This window comes from Salvelinus namaycush, chromosome 35 (genome assembly GCF_016432855.1).
Source record: "Salvelinus namaycush isolate Seneca chromosome 35, SaNama_1.0, whole genome shotgun sequence".
Taxonomy (NCBI): domain Eukaryota; kingdom Metazoa; phylum Chordata; class Actinopteri; order Salmoniformes; family Salmonidae; genus Salvelinus; species Salvelinus namaycush.
The window spans coordinates 21,211,284-21,238,090 of NC_052341.1; the positions used below are offsets into that span (position 1 = coordinate 21,211,284).

The window sequence follows — 26,807 nt, forward strand, 5'->3', positions numbered from 1 at the left end:
AAATTAAGCCACATCCTCACTAAGGAGTGTACATAAAGTGCCATTACAAGCATTTTATTTTTGTGAAAAACAAGAGAAAATAACACAACAGGACCCTTCAATAGAGGGGAGAAGGTGGGTGGGATTGTCATGGCAAAATCAAAATCCTCTGTCACCAGTTTCCCCCCAAAACACCCTGGTTTAAAGTAGTGAGGGGATTTTCTACCTGTGAGTTTGGTTGCCCAACCTGAATTCCCCTAGGGGAAGCCTCAGTCCAACAACCGAATTGATTTGTCTCATGATTAGTGATAGCTGCAAATGATTAAATTATCAGTTTAATGAACCAGCGATTGGATGCTCAGATGAATAGGAAAACTGTTGGGATTGAGCCAATGAGGAGCAAAATTCAACAACCCCTCTTTAGGTAGAGAATAATGCCCGCTTCCTCTGTAAACACATTAAAGGCCTTATCAAGTCTTCAATAATACACAATGTTGTTGTGATGATAAAGACCCATCAACCAACACAAATTCCTCATTTCAAAAACTAACATGGTCTGGCTGGACTCATGCCGTTCTTTCACTTTTTCCTTCTACACATGGATCACTTTCTCTTTCTATTATTCGCTCAACTGTCAACCTTTTCCCCTCTTACTCCACTTCTCACAACTCACTCAGCATTCTGGACATTTCAGCCATGGCATCTACAGATAGATCAAAATCTAACAGTGCATTTTCAGTGAACAATTCTAAACCTTGGGTATAATAACCATTTCTACTGATTCCACAATTCTGTATATTTGGCAGGTGAATTTTTGGAAATAACTACTTAGCCATGGTCAATTGCTCAGGAGTTTTTCTTTACTACAAAACAGAAAATAACTCCCCATGGGCTGTGACTAGCCGATAACACAGGTTGGTGGATTTTCCTGGTCAGATCACATTGAAACCCTCCTGGCTCTACCTTGTTACAGTATCCAGCCATTTGTCAATACCTGGGCCTAACACAACCTTAGCTTAGAGGAATTCTAGTGTGAAGACAGGAACTAGCAAGGATTTCTACTAACAGAACGATGGCCTCAGCAGTAACTGAAAGGATAAAACAGCTGCATATACTGGGGGGGATTTAATGTTGGCCGAGTGAAAAACTAATTGTGAGTGGTGACAGAGGAAGAGACACTGAGCTAAAGAAGAGATGTACAGTCGTAGTAGAGCAGAGAATGACAAATAGAGATACACAAAGAAAAAGAGGAGAGAAATATGAAGATGCATCAGTGAATATACAGTACAGGGGTAAACAGGAGGGAGAGAGCGAGAGATAGATACTGGTGTATTACACAGTCACACGCCTCCCATACTTGGAAACAGTAATGTACAACAACAAAAAAGAAACATTGAAAAATAATCAATATATAAACACAGAATCCCAAACAGTATGTTCATAAATCTAAGTGTTGTAGTGTGAATTCTTCGTGACCTCCCTGTATGCGTCCATTTCCTTCATCACTTCAGGTTTCAGCCAGAGTCCAGCAATGGGTGAGTAAGCAAAAAAAGTACATCCGGCCAGTGCGCATCTGTGTGATTGGCTGAGCACAACACCACCTGCTTTTCAATCTATACCCTGCATGGACCACGTCTGTTATCCTGAGCAGCAACTGGGAAAAGTCTAATCCGGTAGAGAAAAGGTTGGCGGGCACATTCAATCAACAGCCATCTGACCTCCATGTTTGGTGGACCTCCACCTCCTCAGACACCACCAATAAGAGCTCACAGTTTTTCCCTCTCAGCTGGTGACGCAGGAACTTCCTGTTGTGTGGATGGAATTGAAAGAACAGAAGAATAAAGATATCAGCTTGTTATTCATTAGGCGTTAGACAAAGATCGATCACCATTGTGGATGGCGGCCGTGGAATGATCTATTATTTAGCAAAGGGAATGAGACTTAATGAACCTCTTATGTATTACTATGAGGCATCATCTAGTGGATACATGAATATTGTAACTGACAGTTAACCTATGTCGTTGTTTTTTGTTTAAATTGTTTACGTGTTCGCTGTGCGGGGGAAATGATAAGACAAGCGGGAACTACGCAGCTAATAACTGTTGTAACGGGGATCCTTATTGTAGCAACACACTTTGAGGGAAGGCAATCCCGCGCTGTGTTAGCTAAGTTTATGTCATCGGGTGTAGTTCGTAAAGGTTGAAGCATGTACAGTGGGGCAAAAAAGTATTTAGTCAGCCACCAATTGTGCAAGTTCTCCCACTTAAAAAGATGAGAGGCGCCTGTAATTTTCATCATAGGTACACTTCAACTATGACAGACAAAGTGAGAAGGAAAAAAATCCAGAAAATCACATTGTAGGATTTTTTATGAATTTATTTGCAAATTATGGTGGAAAATAAGTATTTGGTGAATAACAAAAGTTTCTCAATACTTTGTTATATACCCTTTGTTGTCATTGCCAACAGAGGTCAAACGTTTTCTGTAAGTCTTCAAGGTTTTCACACACTGTTGCTGGTATTTTGGCCCATTCCTCCATGCAGATCTCCTCTAGAGCAGTGATGTTTTGGGGCTGTTGCTGGGCAACATGGACTTTCAACTCCCTCCAAAGATTTTCTATGGGGTTGAGATCTGGAGACTGGCTAGGCCACTCCAGGACCTTAAAATGCTTCTTACGAAGCCACTCCTTCGTTGCCCGGGCGGTTTGTTTGGGATCATTGTCATGCTGAAAGACCCAGCCACGTTTCATCTTCAATGCCCTTGCTGATGGTAGGCTTTGTTACTTTGGTCCCAGCTCTCTGCAGGTCATTCACTAGGTCCCCCCGTGTGGTTCTGGGATTTTTGCTCACCGTTCTTGTGATCATTTTGACCCCACGGGGTGAGATCTTGCGTGGAGCCCCAGATCGAGGGAGATTATCAGTGGTCTTGTATGTCTTCCATTTCCTAATAATTGCTCCCACAGTTGATTTCTTCAAACCAAGCTGCTTACCTATTGCAGATTCAGTCTTCCCAGCCTGGTGCAGGTCTACAATTTTGTTTCTGGTGTCCTTTGACAGCTCTTTGGTCTTGGCCATAGTGGAGTTTGTAGTGTGACTGTTTGAGGTTGTGGACAGGTGTCTTTTATACTGATAACAAGTTCAAACAGGTGCCATTAATACAGGTAACGAGTGGAGGACAGAGGAGCCTCTTAAAGAAGAAGTAAGTTACAGGTCTGTGAGAGACAGAAATCTTGCTTGTTTGTAGGTGACCAAATACTTATTTTCCACCATAATTTGCAAATAAATTCATTAAAAATCCTACAATATGATTTTCTGGAATTTTTTTTCTCATTTTGTCTGTCATAGTTGAAATGTACCTATGATGAAAATTACAGGCCTCATCTTTTTAAGTGGGAGAACTTGCACAATTGGTGGCTGACTAAATACTTTTTTGCCCCACTATGTTAGGATGGTAATGTTATAATAATTAAGAATGAAGTGTGAATTCATGCCAGGAATAAGTGTGAAGTTTGATTTCCTCCCTTCTGTAATAAGCAGCCAGAGGTATTTTTCCTTTATTCATGTGTTTAATCTGATACTGTTATAGCGCCGGCTAAACTGTTTATGTATAAGCACTTCAGAGTTATACCAAGCTAATAAGTCACTCGTAAGATAAGGAGGTTGTAAGAGTGTGCTTAACTGTATTTTCATTTACTTTATAGTTATCATGGAAGGTGATAATTCTGACTAAAACTACAGTATAAAGCTGCCAGTTAAAATCAAGGAACGGTTGTGCTCGTGGTTACTGGAGGGAGCTACAGTGAGAACTCAATGCTCTTCACGAGCAAGAGAGAAAGAAGAATCTCATCCAGCTGTAAAACGTCTACAAGATTCCCAAATCCTGGTAGGCCAGATAAGAGTTTTGCACCTACCTGCAACCTAAGAAGAAAATCTCCACATAAGGAAGCGTGGTGAGGCAACATAAGGTCAAGACTAACAGAAAAGTCTGATACGCAAGTACAAGTCAAGGTGTTTGAAGGTGGTCCGAGCCTTGTGAACAGCTAATAAGAGACTTTAATATTACAATTCGTAAGGACTGGAGATAGTTGTGTATTTCATCAAGACGCTGGTATTATGCATTTGCTCTTTCTATCTTAATGTATCGCTGGTATGTGTATTACTGGAAAAATATTATTTGATACTTACTATATATATATATATATATATATATATATATATATATATATATATATATATATATATATAGTTACATTAAGGGTCAGCGTACACCTATTTTCACCTGTAAGTTAATAGTGTAATTGTTTGGTAAGGTGTTTGTTCAAGCCTTTGTTACAAGCATTATACATGTTTATACCACATACTAAGGTGTGAATTGGAGTATAAATTACCTACTCACTTATCCAAACCTTACCTAGAATTGATTTGATTTAGAATGTCAGAGGTAGTTTCAATAAAGGTGATAGAGATGGGGTGAGTCAAGTTGAGCAGCAACACCTTGCAAACTTCAAGCCTTCATCAGAACAAACAGAGCAGCAGGAAGAGACCCAGACTGGTGTGGAGTCACTGCTGCCAGCGAATGATGATACAGAGGCTGCTAATGAGATATCACAACAAGAGCCACGAAAAGGGCAGGTTAACTGAAAAGGGCAGAACTGCGCGACGAAAGGTGGAGACAGCTCGAACATCGTTTCAGGGTCAGCTATGAAAAGTGGAAGGCTCTGGTAAAGGAAGCAAAACAGTTACTGACAGGCTGTTACTCTGAAGACCTACTAGAAGACCTCTTAAACAAGATTAGTCATACCTCTACAGAACTAAACCTTGTCTATGTAAATTTGCGTCAAATCGACATTCCCGACGACGATACACGACGCAGAGTTGATACTTGTGAAGCAGTTACAATGTCTTATCAAGACGGTAAGGTGTCATTTAAAAAGGCAGGGAAGGTCAAAGTAACCAGATAGAGCTGCACTGAAAGGACAGCAATTCCGTGTGCATGTCCGAACTCTCACATAAGTCAAGTCTCAACTATCAGCCCTCAAGTGCTTCCTCCCAGTCTCAAAGCAACTCAAAGGTCAATTCCAGACGCTCAAGCGTGTCATCTGTCAAGAGACAAGAGGCTGCGGCAGAAGTTGCTGCTAACCAAGCAGCTTTAGAAGTAATGGTTAAGCAAGAACGCCAACTAGAAGAGCTTCAGAGACTCGAAGATGAAGATAAGAAGAGGACAGCGGAGCAAGAAGCGGAAGCTGTGAAACGCAGCTTAGAAGAAGCTAGACTGCGAGTCAAGTTAGAGGTAGAAAATGCTGCCAGACGAAGGACGCTAGAAGACAAGCGTAGAGAGTTAGAGCGCCTAGAAGTGCTCAAGAAACTAAATGCTGCCAAGGCGCGGATGCAAGTGTATGAGCAAGATAAACTCAGAGGACGAGAAAAGAGAACTAGTCTCTAACTGCAAATCTGTGAAAGAATTCATGCACAGAAGTGTCTCATTTCACAGTCTCACCACAACACGTTGTGACAAGCACACAACAAGAAGATAGCACCAAGACCATGTTCAGGTTACTGGCGGAATTAATCAGTGAAAGCCGCCTCCCCATACCAGAACCAGTAACATTCAATGGAGAACCACTCTCGTTCACTGACTGGAAGGTCTCTTTTCAGACTCTGATAGACAGGAAGAACATACCAGCAACTGAGAAGATATATTACTTAAGAAAATATGTCGGTGGGCCTGCCAAGAAAGCCATCGAAAGTTACTTTATGTTAGGAACAGAGACAGCCTACCATGCTGCGTCGACCATTCTTGAAGAAAGGTACGGAAACAAATTCCTCATCGCCAAGTCCTTCAGAGATAAGCTCAATGCATGGCCTAAGATAGGATCCAAGGACAGTCTTGAACTTAGAGACCTTGTAGACTTTCTTCGCTGCTATGTCTCAGAATAAAGGGCCTGGAGGTGCTTAATGACTGTAATGAAAACCAAAAGATCCTTGCTAAACTTCCAGATTGGCTAACTTCAAGATGGAATAGAAAGGTCATAGACATCTTAGAAGAAACTGAGACCTTTCCAAGCTTCAGTCAGTTTGTGAAGTTTCTCACGAGAGAAGCAAAGATCGCTTGCAATCCTGTAACATCCCTTCATGCTTTGAAACCAAGCGAAGATGGAAAACCTAAGATGCCAAGCATTCAAAGCCCCGGAGCAAGGGTATTAGCAACTAACTCTGAGAAAGATACTGTTACTAGTTGTGTCTTCTGTGGGAAGTCAGGTCACAGTCTCCACAAATGTTGGAAGTTCACGGATAAGCCCACCGCAGAGCGACAGAAGTTTGTTCAAGAGAATAAATTGTGCTTTGGCTGTTTAAGGCCTGGGCATCGTTCGAAAGATTGTGATAACAGGAACACCTGTGACACGTGTCAGAGGAGGCATCCATCCTGCCTGCACAAAGATCGTACTAAAGAAAGGTTAAGGGATAGGAAGACAGAGCCCCCCACAAGATAAGGGGACAAGAGTGTCAAGTGAGGCTATATCTAACAGAGTTGTAAGGGACATTAACAACACTCACCTCCACAATCATTCCAGTATGGGTGTCAACCACAAGCGAGCCAGATCGTGAAGTTCTTGTGTATGCACTTCTTGACACCCAGAGCGACACCACTTTTATCCTTGAAGAGACAACAAAAGCTCTCAATACAAGGAAGGAGCCAGTCCAACTGAAACTCTCTACAATGGCTTCAAGGAATACCATCGTGCCCTGCCAGAAGCTGTCTGGTTTGCAGGTTAGAGGGTTTTACTTGGAGAAGAAAATCCCTCTGCCAACGACCTACTCGAGAGAGTTAATTCCTGCAAACAGAGATCATATTCCTACTCCAGAGACTGCAAGAGCATGGTCTCATCTTGAACACATTGCAGAGGAGATTGCTCCTCAACAGAGCTGTGATGTCGGTCTCTTAATTGGCTACAACTGCTCCCAGGCTCTCCTTCCAAGAGAAATTGTGTCTGGTAAAAGAAATCAGCCTTTTGCTCAGAGAACAGACCTTGGCTGGAGCATAGTCAGCTATGGAAACCCATGTATCGACTATGGCCAAGCCTTCAATCTTCCTCCAACCTCACAAATCAAGTACACTATGTTTGTAGAACACACGTAGGAGAGGTAATCACAGCACTGGACATTATCAAGACGCTTGAATCCGACTTCAACGAGAGAGCTGCAGAAGAGGACCTCATATCTCAAGAGGATATCCGGTTCCTGACAAAAATGAAAGCGGGCATCAGACGTAAGGACAATGGACATTATGAGATGCCGCTGCCGTTTTAAGGAAGAAAGACCCAACCTGCCGAACAATAAAACATGTGCAGTTCACCGTCTCAAGTGCCTGGAAAGGAGGCTAAGGAGAGACAAGCAGTACTACAAGGACTACACAGCATTCGTGGAAGATACCATAGCTTGTGGAGATGCTGAGAAGGTCTCCAAAGAGGAAATTAACAAGCATCCAGCATGGTACATCCCGCACCATGGGGTTTATCACCCACAAAAGCCTGGAAAGATACGAGTCGTCTTTGACTGCTCAGCTAAGTTGAGAGAGACGTCCTTGAATGACCATCTCCTTACCGGTCCAGAGTTGACAAACACATTGCTGGGTGTCCTTTGTCATTTTTGTAAGGGTCCAGTTGCAATCATGTGTGACGTAGAGCGCATGTTCCACCAGTTTCATGTGAAAGCAGAAGACCAAGATTATCTATGGTTCCTTTGGTGGGAGAACGGAGATCTAGAGTCTCAACCCTCAGTGTATCGTATGAAGGTCCACTTGTTCGGCGCAACTTCATCTCCTGGTTGCGCCAACTATGGTCTCAAACATCTTGCTGCCGAAGGACGAGGAAGCTTCAGCGAGAAGTCTATCCAGTTTATAGAAAGGAACTTTTATGTTGATGATGGGTTGACGAGCGTATCGTCTGAAGCTGAAGCGGCCCAGCTGGTGAAAGAAGCAAGAGAGCTTTGCAGCATCGGCAAACTTCGGTTGCACAAGTTTCTCAAACAGCAAGGGAGTTATAGCCACAATTCCCAAGGAAGAACGTGCCGAGGGTGCCAAAGACCTGGATATGGCTCTGGGTGAACCACACATGGAGAGAGCGCTTGGTGTACTGTGGTGTATCGCATCAGACGAGTTCCAGTTTAGAGTAGTTGTCAAGGAACGCCCACTCACAAGAAGAGGAGTGTTGTCTACAGTAGCCTCTGTATATGATCCGCTTGGGTTTGTGGCACCCTTTGTCCTGTCAGGGAAGCAGATCGTGCAGCAGATGTGTCGTGACAAGATCGACTGGGATGACCCCCTTCCAGATGACCTACGTTCCCAGTGGGAATTCTGGCTCCAAGGTCTACAAAACTTCTCTGAAGTAAGGATCCAACGAGGCTACTTGCCATCAAGTTTCAAGGAGGCGCAGAGTTATGAGCTCCATCACTTCTCCGACGCCAGTACCTCAGGTTATGGAGAGTGCTCATATCTCAGAACAATCAGCACAGCAGAAGTTCATTGCTCCCTAGTTATGGGGAAGTCGAGAGTCGCCCCTTCCAAGGTTACGACCATACCACGACTGGAACTTTCAGCAGCGGTGGTAGCTGTTCGAACAAGTGACATGCACAAAAGGGAGCTAGAGATACAAGGTCTACAGGAATACTTCTGGACAGACTCGAAGGTAATTCTTGGCTACATCAACAATGAAGCCAGAAGATTCCACGTCTTTGTAGCTAACCGTATTCAACGCATTAAGCAAAGCACAGATCCCGAACAATGGAGATATGTGACCTCTGAAGATAATCCTGCGGATCATGCTTCCAGAGGTCTCACATCAGAACAGCTCATGGCTTCCAACTGGTTCACAGGTCCAGACTTTCTTTGGCAAGAAGAACTTCCCAAAGGACAAGTCAAGGGGGGAGAGTTCTCAGACAATGATCCAGAGCTGCAGAAATCCCTGGTCCATGATACCCAGGCAAAGGAAGAAAGATCGTTACTAGATCACCTTCACAAGTTCTCAAGCCATAGGCTTAAAATTGAGGTCCAGCGAAGCTACAAGCATAGAAGGAGAGAGGCAGAGCTCACCATTATAAAGATGGTTCAAGAAGCAGCCTTCTCCCAAGAGATACACAACCTTAGGCACCAGAAAGACATCAAGACCAAAGATAAAGCAAGCAAGTTGCATAAATTGAGTCCATTTCTGGATGAGCAAGTTATCCTCAGGGTGGGAGGTCGCTTGGCTCATGCAACTCTTCATTCCCATGTGAAGCATCCTGCCAAGAGATAGCCACTTGTCAGTGCTGCTCGTCAAGCACTATCATGAAAGAGTACGACACCAAGGACGTGGAAGCCGATCAAGAAACCTGCAGACCCCTTTCACAGAAATCACCGGTGATTGGTGGGAGTGTGACAGTTAACCTGTAAGTCTATGTCGTTGTTTTTTGTTTGAATTGTTTACGTGTTTGCTGTGCGGGGGAAATGATAAGACAAGCGGAACTACGTAGCTAATAACTGTTGTAACGGGGATCCTTATTGTAGCAACACACTTTGAGGGAAGGCAATCCCGCGCTGTGTTAGCTGAGTTTATGTCATCGGGTGTAGTTCGTAAAGGTTGAAGCATGTATGTTAGGATGGTAACGTTATAATAATTAAGAATGAAGTGTGAATTCATGCCAGGAATAAGTGTGAAGTTTGATTTCCTCCCTTCTGTAATAAGCAGCCGATGAGGTATTTTTCCTTTATTCATGTGTTTAATCTGATACTGTTATAGCGCCGGCTAAACTGTTTATGTATAAGCACTTCAGAGTTATACCAAGCTAATAAGTCACTCGTAAGATAAGGAGGTTGTAAGAGTGTGCTTAACTGTATTTTCATTTACTTTATAGTTATCATGGAAGGTGATAATTCTGACAAACTACAGTATAAAGCTGCCAGTTAAAATCAAGGAACGGTTGTGCTCGTGGTTACTGGAGGGAGCTACAGTGAGAACTCAATGCTCTTCACGAGCAAGAGAGAAAGAAGAATCTCATCCAGCTGTAAAACGTCTACAAGATTCCCAAATCCTGGTAGGCCAGATAAGAGTTTTGCACCTACCTGCAACCTAAGAAGAAAATCTCCACATAAGGAAGCGTGGTGAGGCAACATAAGGTCAAGACTAACAGAAAAGTCTGATACGCAAGTACAAGTCAAGGTGTTTGAAGGTGGTCCGAGCCTTGTGAACAGCTAATAAGAGACTTTAATATTACAATTCGTAAGGACTGGAGATAGTTGTGTATTTCATCAAGACGCTGGTATTATGCATTTGCTCTTTCTATCTTAATGTATCGCTGGTATGTGTATTACTGGAAAAATATTATTTGATACTTACTATATATATATATATATATATATATATATATATATATATATATATATAGTTACATTAAGGGTCAGCGTACACCTATTTTCACCTGTAAGTTAATAGTGTAATTGTTTGGTAAGGTGTTTGTTCAAGCCTTTGTTACAAGCATTATACATGTTTATACCACATACTAAGGTGTGAATTGGAGTATAAATTACCTACTCACTTATCCAAACCTTACCTAGAATTGATTTGATTTAGAATGTCAGAGGTAGTTTCAATAAAGGTGATAGAGATGGGGTGAGTCAAGTTGAGCAGCAACACCTTGCAAACTTCAAGCCTTCATCAGAACAAACAGAGCAGCAGGAAGAGACCCAGACTGGTGTGGAGTCACTGCTGCCAGCGAATGATGATACAGAGGCTGCTAATGAGATATCACAACAAGAGCCACGAAAAGGGCAGGTTAACTGAAAAGGGCAGAACTGCGCGACGAAAGGTGGAGACAGCTCGAACATCGTTTCAGGGTCAGCTATGAAAAGTGGAAGGCTCTGGTAAAGGAAGCAAAACAGTTACTGACAGGCTGTTACTCTGAAGACCTACTAGAAGACCTCTTAAACAAGATTAGTCATACCTCTACAGAACTAAACCTTGTCTATGTAAATTTGCGTCAAATCGACATTCCCGACGACGATACACGACGCAGAGTTGATACTTGTGAAGCAGTTACAATGTCTTATCAAGACGGTAAGGTGTCATTTAAAAAGGCAGGGAAGGTCAAAGTAACCAGATAGAGCTGCACTGAAAGGACAGCAATTCCGTGTGCATGTCCGAACTCTCACATAAGTCAAGTCTCAACTATCAGCCCTCAAGTGCTTCCTCCCAGTCTCAAAGCAACTCAAAGGTCAATTCCAGACGCTCAAGCGTGTCATCTGTCAAGAGACAAGAGGCTGCGGCAGAAGTTGCTGCTAACCAAGCAGCTTTAGAAGTAATGGTTAAGCAAGAACGCCAACTAGAAGAGCTTCAGAGACTCGAAGATGAAGATAAGAAGAGGACAGCGGAGCAAGAAGCGGAGGCTGTGAAACGCAGCTTAGAAGAAGCTAGACTGCGAGTCAAGTTAGAGGTAGAAAATGCTGCCAGACGAAGGACGCTAGAAGACAAGCGTAGAGAGTTAGAGCGCCTAGAAGTGCTCAAGAAACTAAATGCTGCCAAGGCGCGGATGCAAGTGTATGAGCAAGATAAACTCAGAGGACGAGAAAAGAGAACTAGTCTCTAACTGCAAATCTGTGAAAGAATTCATGCACAGAAGTGTCTCATTTCACAGTCTCACCACAACACGTTGTGACAAGCACACAACAAGAAGATAGCACCAAGACCATGTTCAGGTTACTGGCGGAATCAATCAGTGAAAGCCGCCTCCCCATACCAGAACCAGTAACATTCAATGGAGAACCACTCTCGTTCACTGACTGGAAGGTCTCTTTTCAGACTCTGATAGACAGGAAGAACATACCAGCAACTGAGAAGATATATTACTTAAGAAAATATGTCGGTGGGCCTGCCAAGAAAGCCATCGAAAGTTACTTTATGTTAGGAACAGAGACAGCCTACCATGCTGCGTCGACCATTCTTGAAGAAAGGTACGGAAACAAATTCCTCATCGCCAAGTCCTTCAGAGATAAGCTCAATGCATGGCCTAAGATAGGATCCAAGGACAGTCTTGAACTTAGAGACCTTGTAGACTTTCTTCGCTGCTATGTCTCAGAATAAAGGGCCTGGAGGTGCTTAATGACTGTAATGAAAACCAAAAGATCCTTGCTAAACTTCCAGATTGGCTAACTTCAAGATGGAATAGAAAGGTCATAGACATCTTAGAAGAAACTGAGACCTTTCCAAGCTTCAGTCAGTTTGTGAAGTTTCTCACGAGAGAAGCAAAGATCGCTTGCAATCCTGTAACATCCCTTCATGCTTTGAAACCAAGCGAAGATGGAAAACCTAAGATGCCAAGCATTCAAAGCCCCGGAGCAAGGGTATTAGCAACTAACTCTGAGAAAGATACTGTTACTAGTTGTGTCTTCTGTGGGAAGTCAGGTCACAGTCTCCACAAATGTTGGAAGTTCACGGATAAGCCCACCGCAGAGCGACAGAAGTTTGTTCAAGAGAATAAATTGTGCTTTGGCTGTTTAAGGCCTGGGCATCGTTCGAAAGATTGTGATAACAGGAACACCTGTGACACGTGTCAGAGGAGGCATCCATCCTGCCTGCACAAAGATCGTACTAAAGAAAGGTTAAGGGATAGGAAGACAGAGCCCCCCACAAGATAAGGGGACAAGAGTGTCAAGTGAGGCTATATCTAACAGAGTTGTAAGGGACATTAACAACACTCACCTCCACAATCATTCCAGTATGGGTGTCAACCACAAGCGAGCCAGATCGTGAAGTTCTTGTGTATGCACTTCTTGACACCCAGAGCGACACCACTTTTATCCTTGAAGGGACAACAAAAGCTCTCAATACAAGGAAGGAGCCAGTCCAACTGAAACTCTCTACAATGGCTTCAAGGAATACCATCGTGCCCTGCCAGAAGCTGTCTGGTTTGCAGGTTAGAGGGTTTTACTTGGAGAAGAAAATCCCTCTGCCAACGACCTACTCGAGAGAGTTAATTCCTGCAAACAGAGATCATATTCCTACTCCAGAGACTGCAAGAGCATGGTCTCATCTTGAACACATTGCAGAGGAGATTGCTCCTCAACAGAGCTGTGATGTCGGTCTCTTAATTGGCTACAACTGCTCCCAGGCTCTCCTTTCAAGAGAAATTGTGTCTGGTAAAAGAAATCAGCCTTTTGCTCAGAGAACAGACCTTGGCTGGAGCATAGTCAGCTATGGAAACCCATGTATCGACTATGGCCAAGCCTTCAATCTTCCTCCAACCTCACAAATCAAGTACACTATGTTTGTAGAACACACGTAGGAGAGGTAATCACAGCACTGGACATTATCAAGACGCTTGAATCCGACTTCAACGAGAGAGCTGCAGAAGAGGACCTCATATCTCAAGAGGATATCCGGTTCCTGACAAAAATGAAAGCGGGCATCAGACGTAAGGACAATGGACATTATGAGATGCCGCTGCCGTTTTAAGGAAGAAAGACCCAACCTGCCGAACAATAAAACATGTGCAGTTCACCGTCTCAAGTGCCTGGAAAGGAGGCTAAGGAGAGACAAGCAGTACTACAAGGACTACACAGCATTCGTGGAAGATACCATAGCTTGTGGAGATGCTGAGAAGGTCTCCAAAGAGGAAATTAACAAGCATCCAGCATGGTACATCCCGCACCATGGGGTTTATCACCCACAAAAGCCTGGAAAGATACGAGTCGTCTTTGACTGCTCAGCTAAGTTGAGAGAGACGTCCTTGAATGACCATCTCCTTACCGGTCCAGAGTTGACAAACACATTGCTGGGTGTCCTTTGTCATTTTTGTAAGGGTCCAGTTGCAATCATGTGTGACGTAGAGCGCATGTTCCACCAGTTTCATGTGAAAGCAGAAGACCAAGATTATCTATGGTTCCTTTGGTGGGAGAACGGAGATCTAGAGTCTCAACCCTCAGTGTATCGTATGAAGGTCCACTTGTTCGGCGCAACTTCATCTCCTGGTTGCGCCAACTATGGTCTCAAACATCTTGCTGCCGAAGGACGAGGAAGCTTCAGCGAGAAGTCTATCCAGTTTATAGAAAGGAACTTTTATGTTGATGATGGGTTGACGAGCGTATCGTCTGAAGCTGAAGCGGCCCAGCTGGTGAAAGAAGCAAGAGAGCTTTGCAGCATCGGCAAACTTCGGTTGCACAAGTTTCTCAAACAGCAAGGGAATTATAGCCACAATTCCCAAGGAAGAACGTGCCGAGGGTGCCAAAGACCTGGATATGGCTCTGGGTGAACCACACATGGAGAGAGCGCTTGGTGTACTGTGGTGTATCGCATCAGACGAGTTCCAGTTTAGAGTAGTTGTCAAGGAACGCCCACTCACAAGAAGAGGAGTGTTGTCTACAGTAGCCTCTGTATATGATCCGCTTGGGTTTGTGGCACCCTTTGTCCTGTCAGGGAAGCAGATCGTGCAGCAGATGTGTCGTGACAAGATCGACTGGGATGACCCCCTTCCAGATGACCTACGTTCCCAGTGGGAATTCTGGCTCCAAGGTCTACAAAACTTCTCTGAAGTAAGGATCCAACGAGGCTACTTGCCATCAAGTTTCAAGGAGGCGCAGAGTTATGAGCTCCATCACTTCTCCGACGCCAGTACCTCAGGTTATGGAGAGTGCTCATATCTCAGAACAATCAGCACAGCAGGAGAAGTTCATTGCTCCCTAGTTATGGGGAAGTCGAGAGTCGCCCCTTCCAAGGTTACGACCATACCACGACTGGAACTTTCAGCAGCGGTGGTAGCTGTTCGAACAAGTGACATGCACAAAAGGGAGCTAGAGATACAAGGTCTACAGGAATACTTCTGGACAGACTCGAAGGTAATTCTTGGCTACATCAACAATGAAGCCAGAAGATTCCACGTCTTTGTAGCTAACCGTATTCAACGCATTAAGCAAAGCACAGATCCCGAACAATGGAGATATGTGACCTCTGAAGATAATCCTGCGGATCATGCTTCCAGAGGTCTCACATCAGAACAGCTCATGGCTTCCAACTGGTTCACAGGTCCAGACTTTCTTTGGCAAGAAGAACTTCCCAAAGGACAAGTCAAGGGGGGAGAGTTCTCAGACAATGATCCAGAGCTGCAGAAATCCCTGGTCCATGATACCCAGGCAAAGGAAGAAAGATCGTTACTAGATCACCTTCACAAGTTCTCAAGCCATAGGCTTAAAATTGAGGTCCAGCGAAGCTACAAGCATAGAAGGAGAGAGGCAGAGCTCACCATTATAAAGATGGTTCAAGAAGCAGCCTTCTCCCAAGAGATACACAACCTTAGGCACCAGAAAGACATCAAGACCAAAGATAAAGCAAGCAAGTTGCATAAATTGAGTCCATTTCTGGATGAGCAAGTTATCCTCAGGGTGGGAGGTCGCTTGGCTCATGCAACTCTTCATTCCCATGTGAAGCATCCTGCCAAGAGATAGCCACTTGTCAGTGCTGCTCGTCAAGCACTATCATGAAAGAGTACGACACCAAGGACGTGGAAGCCGATCAAGAAACCTGCAGACCCCTTTCACAGAAATCACCGGTGATTGGTGGGAGTGTGACAGTTAACCTGTAAGTCTATGTCGTTGTTTTTTGTTTGAATTGTTTACGTGTTTGCTGTGCGGGGGAAATGATAAGACAAGCGGAACTACGTAGCTAATAACTGTTGTAACGGGGATCCTTATTGTAGCAACACACTTTTGGAGGGAAGGCAATCCCGCGCTGTGTTAGCTGAGTTTATGTCATCGGGTGTAGTTCGTAAAGCTTGAAGCATGTATGTTAGGATGGTAACGTTATAATAATTAAGAATGAAGTGTGAATTCATGCCAGGAATAAGTGTGAAGTTTGATTTCCTCCCTTCTGTAATAAGCAGCCGATGAGGTATTTTTCCTTTATTCATGTGTTTAATCTGATACTGTTATAGCGCCGGCTAAACTGTTTATGTATAAGCACTTCAGAGTTATACCAAGCTAATAAGTCACTCGTAAGATAAGGAGGTTGTAAGAGTGTGCTTAACTGTATTTTCATTTACTTTATAGTTATCATGGAAGGTGATAATTCTGACTAAAACTACAGTATAAAGCTGCCAGTTAAAATCAAGGAACGGTTGTGCTCGTGGTTACTGGAGGGAGCTACAAATATAACTCGTTTTTTTGGATGCTCCACAATATACAGTGCAATTGGAAAATATTCAGACCCCTTGACTATTTTGTTACAGCCCTATTCTAAAATCGAATAAACGTTTTTCTCCCCTCAATATAAACACAATATCCCATAATAACAAAGCAAAAACAGGTTTAGATTATTTTGCAACTGTATTCAAAATAAATAACAAACATTACATTTCCATAAGTATTCAGACCCTTTTCAGTACTTTGTTGAAGCACCTTTGGCAGCGATTACAGACTCGAGTCTTCTTGGGTATGACGCTACAAGCCTGGCACACCTGTATTTTGAAGTTTCTCCCATTCTTCTCTGCAGATCCTCTCAAGCTCTGTCAGGTTTGATCGGGAGCGTCGCTGCCCATCCAGGCCTCTCCAGAGATGTTTGAGCGGGTTCAAGTCCGGGCTCTGGCTGACCCACTCAATGACATTGAGACACTTGTCCCGAAGACAATCCTGCATTGTCTTGGCTGTGTGCTTAGGGTCGTTGTCCTGTTGGAAGGTGAACCTTTGCCCCAGACTGAGGTCCTGAGCACTCTGGAGCAGGTTTTCATCAAGGATCTCTCTGTATTTTGCTCCGTTCATCTTTCCCTTGATCCTGACTAGTCTCCCAGTCCCTGCTGCTGAAAAACATCCCCACAGCATGATGCTGCCACCATGCTTCACCGTAGAGATGGTGCCAGGCTTCCTCCAGACGTGACACTTGGCATTCAGGCCAAAGAGTTCAATCTTGGTTTCATCAGACCAGAGAAATTTGTTTCTCATGGTCAGAGTCCTTTAGCTGCCTTTTGGCAGACTCCAAGCGGGCTGTCATGTGCCTTTTACTTAGGAGTGGCTTCTGTCTGGCCACTCTACCATAAAGGCCTGATTGGTGGAGTGCTGCAGAGATGGTTGTCCGACCGGAAGTTTCTCCCATATGCACAGAGGAACTCTGGAGCTCTGTCAGTGACCATCGGGTTCTTGGTCACCTCCCTGACCAAGGCCCTTCCCCCACAATTTCTCAGTTTGGACGAGCGGCCAGCTTTAGGAAGTCTTGGTGGATCCACACTTCTTCCAGTTAAGAATGATTGAGGCCGGGCCTCCCAAGTGGCGCAAGACACTGCATCGGAGTGCTAGCTGTGCCACTAGAGATCCTGGTTTGAGTCAAGGCTCTGTCGCAGCCGGCCGCGACCGGGAGTATGGCGTTTCCTCCGACACCTTGGTGCGGTTGGCCTCTGGGTTAAGCGGGCATTGTGTCAAGAAGCAGTGCGGCTTGGCTGGGTTGTGTTTCGGCTCTCGACCTTCGCCTCTCCCGAGTCCGTACGGGAGTTGCAGCGAAGGGACAAGACTGTAACTATCACGAAATTGGGGAGAAAGAGGCATTTAAAATATATATACACACACATACATATATATACACTGCTCAAAAAAATTAAGGGAACACTAAAATAACACATCCTAGATCTGAATGAATGAAATATTCTTATTAAATACTTTTTTCTTTACATAGTTGAATGTGCTGACAACAAAATCATACAAAAATGATCAATGGAAATCAAATGTATCAACCCATGGAGGTCTGGATTTGGAGTCACACTCAAAATTAAAGTGGAAAACCACACTACAGGCTGATCCAACTTTGATGTAATGTCCTTAAAACAAGTCAAAATGAGGCTCAGTAGTGTGTGTGGCCTCCACGTGCCTGTATGACCTCCCTACAACGCCTGGGCATGCTCCTGATGAGGTGGCGGATGGTCTCCTGAGGGATCTCCTCCCAGACCTGGACTAAAGCATCCGCCAACTCCTGGACAGTCTGTGGTGCAACGTGACATTGGTGGATGGAGCGAGACATGATGTCCCAGATGTGCTCAATAGGATTCAGATCTGGGGAACGGGCGGGCCAGTCCATAGCATCAATGCCTTCCTCTTGCAGGAACTGCTGACACATGAGGTCTAGCATTGTCTTGCATTAGGAGGAACCCAGGGCCAACCGCACCAGCATATGGTCTCACAAGGGGTCTGAGGATCTCATCTCGGTACCTAATGGCAGTCAGGCTACCTCTGGCGAGCACATGGAGGGCTGTGCGGCCCCCCAAAGAAATGCCACCCCACACCATGACCCACCCACTGACCTCAATATATCTACATAATTTTCTTTCCTCATGATGCCATCTATTTTGTTTAGTGCACCAGTCGCTCCTACAGCAAAGCACCCTCACAACATGATGCTAACACCCCTGTGCTTCACGGTTGGGATGGTGTTCTTCGGCTTGCAAGCCTCCACCTTTTTCCTCCAAACATAACGATGGTGATTATGGCCCAACAGCTCTATTTTTGTTTCATCAGACCAGAGGACATTTCTCCAAAAAGTATGATCTTTGTCCCCATGTGCAGTTGCAAACCGTAGTCTGGCTTTTTTATGGTGGTTTTGGAGCAGTGGCTTCTTCTTTGCTGAGCGGCCTTTCAGGTTATGTTCATATAGGACTCATTTTACTGTGGATATAGATACTTTTGTACCAGTTTCCTCCAGCATCTTCACAAGGTCCTTTGCTGTGGTTCTGGGATTGATTTGCACTTCTCGCACCGAAATAAGTTCATCTCTAGGAGACAGAACAATAAACTTAGTGTATGTAAACTTCTGACGCACTGGAATTGTGATACCGTGAATTATAAGTGAAATAATCTGCCTGTAAACAATTGTTGGAAAAATTACTTGTCATGCTAAGTAAATGTTCTAACCGACTTGCCAAAACTATAGTTTAACAAGAAATTTGTGGAGTGGTTAAATCTATTTTTAATGACTCCAACCATAAGTGTATGTAAACTTTGGCCACTGTGTTCTTGGGGACATTTTTTGGAACTCTTCTCCAGATCTGTGCCTCGACACAATCTTGTCTCGGACCTCTACGGACAATTCAGTCAACCTTATTGCTTGTTTTTTTTCTCTGACATGCACTGTCAACTGTTGGACCTTATATAGACACACAGGTGTGTGGCTTTCCAAATCATGTCCAATCAATTGAATTTACCACAGGTGGACTCCAATCAAGTTGTTGAAACATCTCAAGGATGATCAATGTTAACAGGATGCATCTGAGCTCAATATCGAGTCTCATAGCAAAGGGTCTGAATACTTATTCAAATTAGGTATCAGTTTATACATTTGCAAACATTTCTAAAAACCAGTTTTCGCTTTGTAGTGATGGGGTATTGTGTGTAGATTATTTTTAAATCATATATACACACATTTTAGAATGAGGCAGTAACGTAACAAAATGTGGAAAAAGGGAAGGGGTCCGAATGCACAATGAACAATGCAAATTATGGTGGGCTTAATCCAATGGTCAGGACACCATAATTGGGATGACACACCAACACACGCAGTACCTGAGCTCATCAGGGTTTCCGATGGTGTGTGGGCTGCGTAGTTTGGAGTCGAGGTTGTAATAGACTCCGTCCACCTCCCGCACCCCTATCCAGTGCTGCCGTTTGAGTGGCAGACGCAGTGGACCCCATCGCAGATTGGACGGGACGTTCAGGATGAAGCCTGTTACGTTGGACAGAGCTATACTGCCCACATCCCTGCAGGAATACAATACACAAGTCAATCACACAGTTCATTGGTCTTGCAGGAGTGGATTTTCAGTAGCTACTTAAATGTTGTAAAATCCATGATGATGTCTGTAGGTCAGAGTGGGGTAAGTTGAGCCATGGGGTTAGTTGATCCACCCCTTGTTTCTACGAAACCATACACAAAATTAATCATGTGACCAAATATTTAGGAAGAGGTAAAGAGAGAAAAGGTCCCAAAAAACTGGATTTTAACAAAGTCAAATTAATTTGTGTTATAGGTTTCATGATGTTTGTATATAAACCAAAGTATAAACCAAAGTAGATCATTTTACACATTAGGGTCTCTATAAGCTACAATATGAGGTCCTAAACCTGGCATGAAAGTGCATCCTTGTAGCTGTGTGGGCTAATATAATCAAAATGTTTGACTGGGTGTAAGTTGAGCCAATGGCCACCATACCCCATACAAATGATCATTACATTGTCCGTTTTATGCATCTTATATGTGCCATGTGCATGAACTCATACCCTGAGTGTAAACATCATGCCCTGTGTATACAAACATAAAACTTGCAGGGGTCTAGCCCCCCCTTGAGGTTCTTGAGAGAGCAGCCAAGGAAGTGAGAGAAGGGGAGATTCAAGCAGCAGCAAGGAATGAAAAAATAGAATGACACTGAAGGAAATTACCAAAGTTACGATAGATTGGTAATTAACAGAAAATGAATGGCAAAATTACTGAAGATTTCAGTAACTTATTTTATGACATGGAGTCTGAGCTTGCTAAACGTATCAAGTCTGTTTCATTGGCTAGTAGCCTCAAAATGCAGAGAACTTGACAACGGAAGTTGAGCCACTGTCCCTATGCTCAACCTACCCCATTCCGGGTGTAAGTTGTGCCAAGAGACCACTTATTTTCAGACAAGCTGTGTTCTCAAAACTGTTAACAATTTAGTTTACTTCCAGGGATACACAACATCCTGAAATATATGTAGATATCATTGTTAGAAAGAAAGCAAATATTTCCCTTGACGGAGTGATGCTGAATGTAAAAAATAGCTCAACTTGTTTTGATTTTCAGAATCTGTTTGGGTAATCATGAGTAGCCTTAACCTTGTTTTACTACCTTGTGCTCAACAGGGATTCAGAATGAAGAGGATATGTAAATAAGCCTTCATCTTTCCTCTATTGCTGGTGTACGGCCAGTGATTGAAGTTACCTAAATTGAGCAGGGCTGAGCTGACTGAAATAGTTGCTGACAACAGCACATGCACCAAACCGGAGAGCGGTAAACAAGATGGAGAGTATGAACAAGCATAGCACTGTGGTTCCAATGGCTCAGTGGGTTGGATGGTGTTTGCAACACCAGTGTTGTGGATTTTGATTTTCCTGCTTGGGCCAAATGCATTACTTTGGATAAAAATGCATGAAAACACTTTGCGTTTTTCAATTTAAAATTACCACCAACAGAATGTTATATATAAAGGGGCATACAACCATCTCTGCAGATTTGCTGCGAAGACAGAATTATTAATGTATTCTGGTATTAACCCTACAAATAGCATTGTTGGGAGATTTGGAAATCTATAGTCAACAATAATAAGACTATCATATTATCAGCAAATCTGCAATTGAAGCCTTGCTCTGAGTTCAAAGTTTATTTTCTCATGTCCAATCAATGGGAAAATGTACTTGATGAACTCCGAGCAAGGCTTCAATTGGATATTTGCTGGTAATATAATAGTCTTATTATATTGTTGACTATAGCAGAGGAAAATCAGGGAATCCTGCGTCTTTGCTCTTACAGAGACATGGCTTACGGACAGTTCACCCGACTCTGCTATTCAACCAGGCAGCTTTTCCATTTTCCGTATGGATCGAACAGCGGCTTCTGGTAAGAGTAGGGGGGAGGTGTATGCTATCCTCATCAACAATTCCTGGTGTAACAAAGTTGAAAACATCTTGAGCTCCTGCTCACCACACCTGGAGTTTCTGATGGTAAAATAACCCCACTATATGTAGAGGGAATTCACGTGTTTTATTATCACAGCTGTGTACATACTGCTACAAGCAAACATCAAGGCGGCACTCAGTGAACTGCACAAGAACATTAACTAGCAAGAATCCGCTCACCCGGAAGCAGTATTTAATGTCGCGGGAGATTTTAACCAAGCAAGTTTAAAACAAATTCTTCAAAAGTATCACCAACATGTATCCTACAAAGAGGAAACAAAGTACTGGATCATGAGCGTACAAAGCACTCCCCCACCCCCACTTCATGTCTCTGTTTCTACTCCCCCCCTACAAGCAGCAACTCAAGAGGAAGCCACCAACACAATAGTGAGGCACTGGACAGAGGAAGACTCAATGATGTTTTGAGGATACTGATTGGAATTTGCTCAGGATTCATCCAACATTTGACAATGTATATTCCTCTTCACAGGCTTCATTAGGAAATGTGTTGACGTTGTACCCACAATAACAATCCGGACATATCCCAACCAAAAACCCTGGATGAAGGAGAAATCCATACCATTCTGAGAGCCCGTACTGCATTCAATCTCAGCAGAACAAACCCAGAAGAATCAATGACGTGCAACACATACAAGGCAAGTGGGTACAAGCGCCACAAATCCATTAGGGACGCGAAGAGATATTACAAACTCAAACTTGAATCGATGTTTGACAACTCAGACCCGCGACGCCTTATGATAAGGACTACAGGCTATCACGGACTACAAAGGAAAATCCAGCTGTGTGTAGTGACCACTGAAGCCTCCCTCCCAGCTGAAGATATTGTGTGCTCGCTGCAAGGCAGACAATACAGAGAAATCCAGGAAGGCTCTCGTTGCTCCAGACGACCACCAGGTGCTTTCATGCTCCGAGGCTGACGTGAGAAACTCAAAAGAGTGAATACTCACAAATCCGCCGGCCCAGATGGCTTCCCTGGCCGCATCCTCAGAGTGTGCGCTGACCAGCTGGCGGGCGTCTCCTCGGACATCTTCAACCTGTCTCTTTCCCAGGCTGTAGTCCCCACTTGCTTCAAGGAGACCACCATCGTCCCAGTGCCCAAGAAAACCAAGGTGCCCAAATGACTACCGCCGCGTCACCCATCATCATGAAGTGCTTCGAGAGGCTGGTCATGGCCCACATCAAGGCTAGCATGTCAGACACACTGGACCCACTCCAATTTGCTTACCGTTTCTAACAGATCCACTCAAGATGCCATTTCCATCGCTATTCACTCAACTCCAACACATCTGGACAAGAGGAACACCTATGTGAGAATGCTGTTCATTGGCCTCCCGGGTGGCGCAGTGGTCTAAGGCACTGCATCGCAGTGCTAGCTGTGCCACCAGAGATTCTGGGTTCGAGCCCAGGCTCTGTCGCAGCCGGCCGCGACCCGGGAGGTCCATGGGGCGACGCACAATTGTCCCAGCGTCGTCCGGGTTAGGGAGGGTTTGGCTGGCATGAATATCCTTGTCTCATCGCGCACTAGCTACTCCTGTGGCGGGCTGGGCGCAGTGCACGCTGACCAGGTCGCCAGGTGTACAGTGTTTCCTCCGACACATTGGTGCAGCTGGCTTCCGGGTTGGATATGCGTTGTTTCAAGAAGCAGTGCGGAGCCTTGGGTTGTGTTTCGGAGGACGCATGGCTCTCGACCTTCGCCTCTCCCGAGTCCGTACGGGAGTTGCAGCGATGAGACTGTAACTACTACCAATTGGATACCACGAAATTGGGGAGGAAAAGGGGTAAAAAAAAAAAAAGAGAATGCTGTTCATTGACTACAGTTCAGCTCCCTTAACGACGGGCAGACGGTATCAGAGCATCAAGTCTGACACCAACCATCTACAAGCCATCAGACTGCTGAACACTTGAACTGGACACGACTCTCCGCACCTTGGCACACAAGCACTCACTCCCCACAATTGCTGCTACCAGACTCTTATTTACTATTACGGCACAAGTTACACACATCTGGACAAGAGGAACACCTATTTCTCTGATACGCGTAAATACCGCACTATAAAATTGTGCCTTCCTGTATTATACTTACGCTAAAAAGTTTATTATATTCTACTGAGCCATTTACTATGTTCATCTTCTTATCTTTTATTATTTCTTGTTGTTGCATGCTTACCCTGCAAGAAAGCATTTTGTTGGACGGTGAAACTTGAATATTCATCTTTAACTTACAATATGTGAATACTAAGGGATTAGAAATATTCTAAAATGTATGTTACAAAAAAGCTGCATAAAAAAAAAAAATGTAAGTTACTTTTGTCCTCCAAAGAAGGAGACTGGTGGATGGGCCAATAAATAAAAAAACTAAAACGTTAGTTAAATAACTAGATAGGGTAGAAGACCATATAGCTTTAATGAGAACAGAGGTGTACCTTCTTTTATCCCACCAGACAGCCTCGAACCCTCGGGTCTGCAGGGCGGCCATAATGACATTCACATCATAGTTCCCATTTCCCAGCACGCTCTTCTTGTGGGGGGTTACCAGAGTGCCGGGAGAGAGTCTGTGGAGAGAGGGACGAGATAGTGAGGAGGACAGAATAAACGAGAAAGAAAAAGTGTGAAAAGGGAGAGATGCAGAAGGGGGAGAAAGAAAGAGAGGGAGATGGAAAGAGGAGAGGAATATGAGTGAGAGAGAATGGAGAAGATAAATCCCTCCCCTAGAGCAGTTTCCTAACTCCAGTCCTCGAGTACCCACAGAAGGACACCTGATTCAACTCGTCAACAAATCACAACGCCCTCAATGAGTTGAATCAAGTGAGTTTGTCTGGGGTTACAACAAAAATGTGTTCAGTTGGGGGGGTACTCAAGGACGAGTTGGGAAACACTGCCCTAGAAGACACAACAACCCCTCACCTCTGGTAGATGTCCTGGAGTGTATCCCTGCTGAAAGCCGCCCCATCCTGGAAGACGTTATTGAGCGCATGCAGAGCACACAGCTCGCGCCGTTGCTTCTCGTGGTAGATGGGGGTTGGAGGCGGGGCCGGAGGGGTCGAGATATCATGCTCTCTCAGGTCCGACCTCTCCTCCCCCCCTCCCGTCCCTCCCCCCACCTCACCCCCCACCATCCCTTTCTGCTTGCTCAGCTTCCATGGCATACAGCCCAGGTCCTGCAGCCCTCCTCCCCCCCTCCCCTTACCAGAAAATGGAGTACTCCCCATCACTGTCACCCTGTCGCTATGCCGACACAACTACCGTCGCCATGGCAACCTCTCAGCTGCTGGAGGGGCGTGCGTGTGGCAAGGGAAGGGGGAGGTGGGTTACTGGGTGACACTGAGGTGGGCCAGGCCACTTCAGCTAACCTGCTGTTTCAAAAGTGCTGACTGGTAGAAATTTTAAAAAACTGCTGGAAAACAAAATGTTCCAAGTGTGGAGTAAGGCCCAGATTGAATTATGAGAGCAAAAAAGGAGGGTGTGAACATTTATGCAGCTACGTCAGAGTAAAAAGATAATGAACCCCCAAGGTCACATCTATAGCAAAACAAATACTAGGAAGAGAAGCAAGAGCATGCATCTCTTTTTTCAACTTCCTCCATTCTGACGTCCGTCCTCGTGACTTTTTTTTTTTTTGCACCTCAACTGTCACTAGACTAAAGTTGACTAGTTCTTTCCATTTCTAGAGAACCCAAAGAGTACCACGGTTCCACCATGAGGAGTCAGTTCCAGTGGAAAAGATGTGAGGGACTTGATACATGAGGCTCTGTGATGTGTAGACAGACAGGACTCCTTAGGCATAAAACTGAGGTAGGAAGACGAGAGGCAGAAATGCATGTTAAATAAAGTTGTCACCACCCAAATCAAGTGTTTGTCATGCTGAAAGAAAGAGATAGGAATTACCAGGTGTTTTTCTAAAGCGTTCTTTCAGCAGTGGTCAGAAGGAAGGAACACAAGACAGAGGGTAAACATTTATACTAGAAGCTGACTGGATAAGAGAAGCAGGTTTGTGGAATAGGCAACATCACACTAAACTGATATAGCGAGACAACAGACGCAAGAGTCTAGGCATTCTTCACTATTCTGTGAAACAAGTGATATTTACAGATTAACGAAATATGTTTAAAATCTACATGATATTCAAATTAATCGCTCTAGCTAAAATCCAGTACAACGACTAGATTATACTATGGGCAGCTAGCTGTACACGCCACTCTTGATAGCGTAAACATGCATGTGAAACCTTTCATATTTCGTAGATGTTTCTGTTGCCACATACCTTTCTCTTTATGAGATACTACTGTAGTAGGCGTGTCATAATCCTGGTGAAATTAATCGTTTAGCCTCTTTTCGTGGGTTGTTTAGTCCTTTGTCTTTTGCACTTTTCCCCCCCTTCTAGCTCCGTAGATCTCCATGAGCATGCGCAAAACGTCATTCGATTGTCATAGCCTGCGTCAGACCTATCTGCGTAATGTAGTCCCTCCCGTGAGACTTCGAAACCCGAGATTTCAGTTTATTTTCATATATAAAGGGCGTGGCCAAAAATGTTCCAATGTAGCTTTTGAAAAAAACATCTGATCTCTCCAAACATAAAAACGGACACAATTAATGGAAGAGCTCTTTTGATTTAGTTACACCACCAGAAAATAGTCACTGCATTTATTTTCTGAGGCATTTTTTTAAAGTTTCAAATAAATTATGAAACCATGGAGAAAGAGGACACAAGATATTGACATTGTTTTTACAAAACAAGCTGTTACCCAACAAGCCCAGGCCAAGTCTTACATACTTAACAATAATCCATGCAGAGACAAGGAACTCATGAGGATCAATTCCCCAAAGAAGATAACTTACCCAGATAACAAACCTAGAATCCAAAAGTGACAAAAAAAATGATAAAAAATTGCACATACACTCCCTTATGTATTTATTTGGACAGTGAAGCTAAACCTTTTACACTGAACAAAAATATAAAGTGTTGGTCCCAAGTTTCATGAGCTGAAATAAAGGATAACAGAAATGTTCAATACTCACAAAAATAGTATTTCCCTAAAATGTTTGGTTTACATCCCATTAGTGAGCATTTCTCCTTTGCCGAGATAATCCATCCACCTGACAGGTGTGGCATATCAAGA

The 26,807-nt window shown here is 44.0% G+C and overlaps 1 protein-coding gene across 3 annotated transcripts; it reads right to left on the bottom strand.

The window, feature by feature from the left end:
- Positions 1–27: 27 nt before the first annotated feature.
- LOC120029522 (josephin-1-like) lies at positions 28–26,096 on the bottom strand. Of its 3 annotated transcripts, none has more exons than XM_038974778.1 (5): positions 25,952–26,096; positions 24,595–25,477; positions 24,114–24,242; positions 19,534–19,728; positions 28–1,784 (listed from the first exon to the last, which is right to left on the bottom strand). In XM_038974778.1, the coding sequence occupies exons 2-5, from the start codon at positions 24,897–24,899 to the stop codon at positions 1,682–1,684; spliced, it is 732 nt and encodes a 243-aa protein (XP_038830706.1). In that variant the 5' UTR covers positions 24,900–25,477; positions 25,952–26,096; the 3' UTR covers positions 28–1,681. The 3 variants fall into 3 exon arrangements, with proteins under 3 accessions (XP_038830706.1, XP_038830708.1, XP_038830707.1); XM_038974780.1 differs by having other exon boundaries at positions 24,595–25,551; XM_038974779.1 differs by having other exon boundaries at positions 24,595–26,096.
- Positions 26,097–26,807: the final 711 nt, after the last annotated feature.

Excerpts from the sequence above, each read along its gene's own strand:
- LOC120029522 (XM_038974778.1), bottom strand. The coding sequence starts at position 24,899 with ATGGGGAGTACTCCATTTTCTGGTAAGGGGAGGGGGGGAGGAGGGCTG. Across the intron at positions 19,729-24,113 it reads GTCTGGTGGGATAAAAGAAG|GGATGTGGGCAGTATAGCTC; the intron begins GTACACCTCTGT and ends GTATTCCTGCAG. Across the intron at positions 1,785-19,533 it reads GGAAACCCTGATGAGCTCAG|GAAGTTCCTGCGTCACCAGC; the intron begins GTACTGCGTGTG and ends TCCACACAACAG.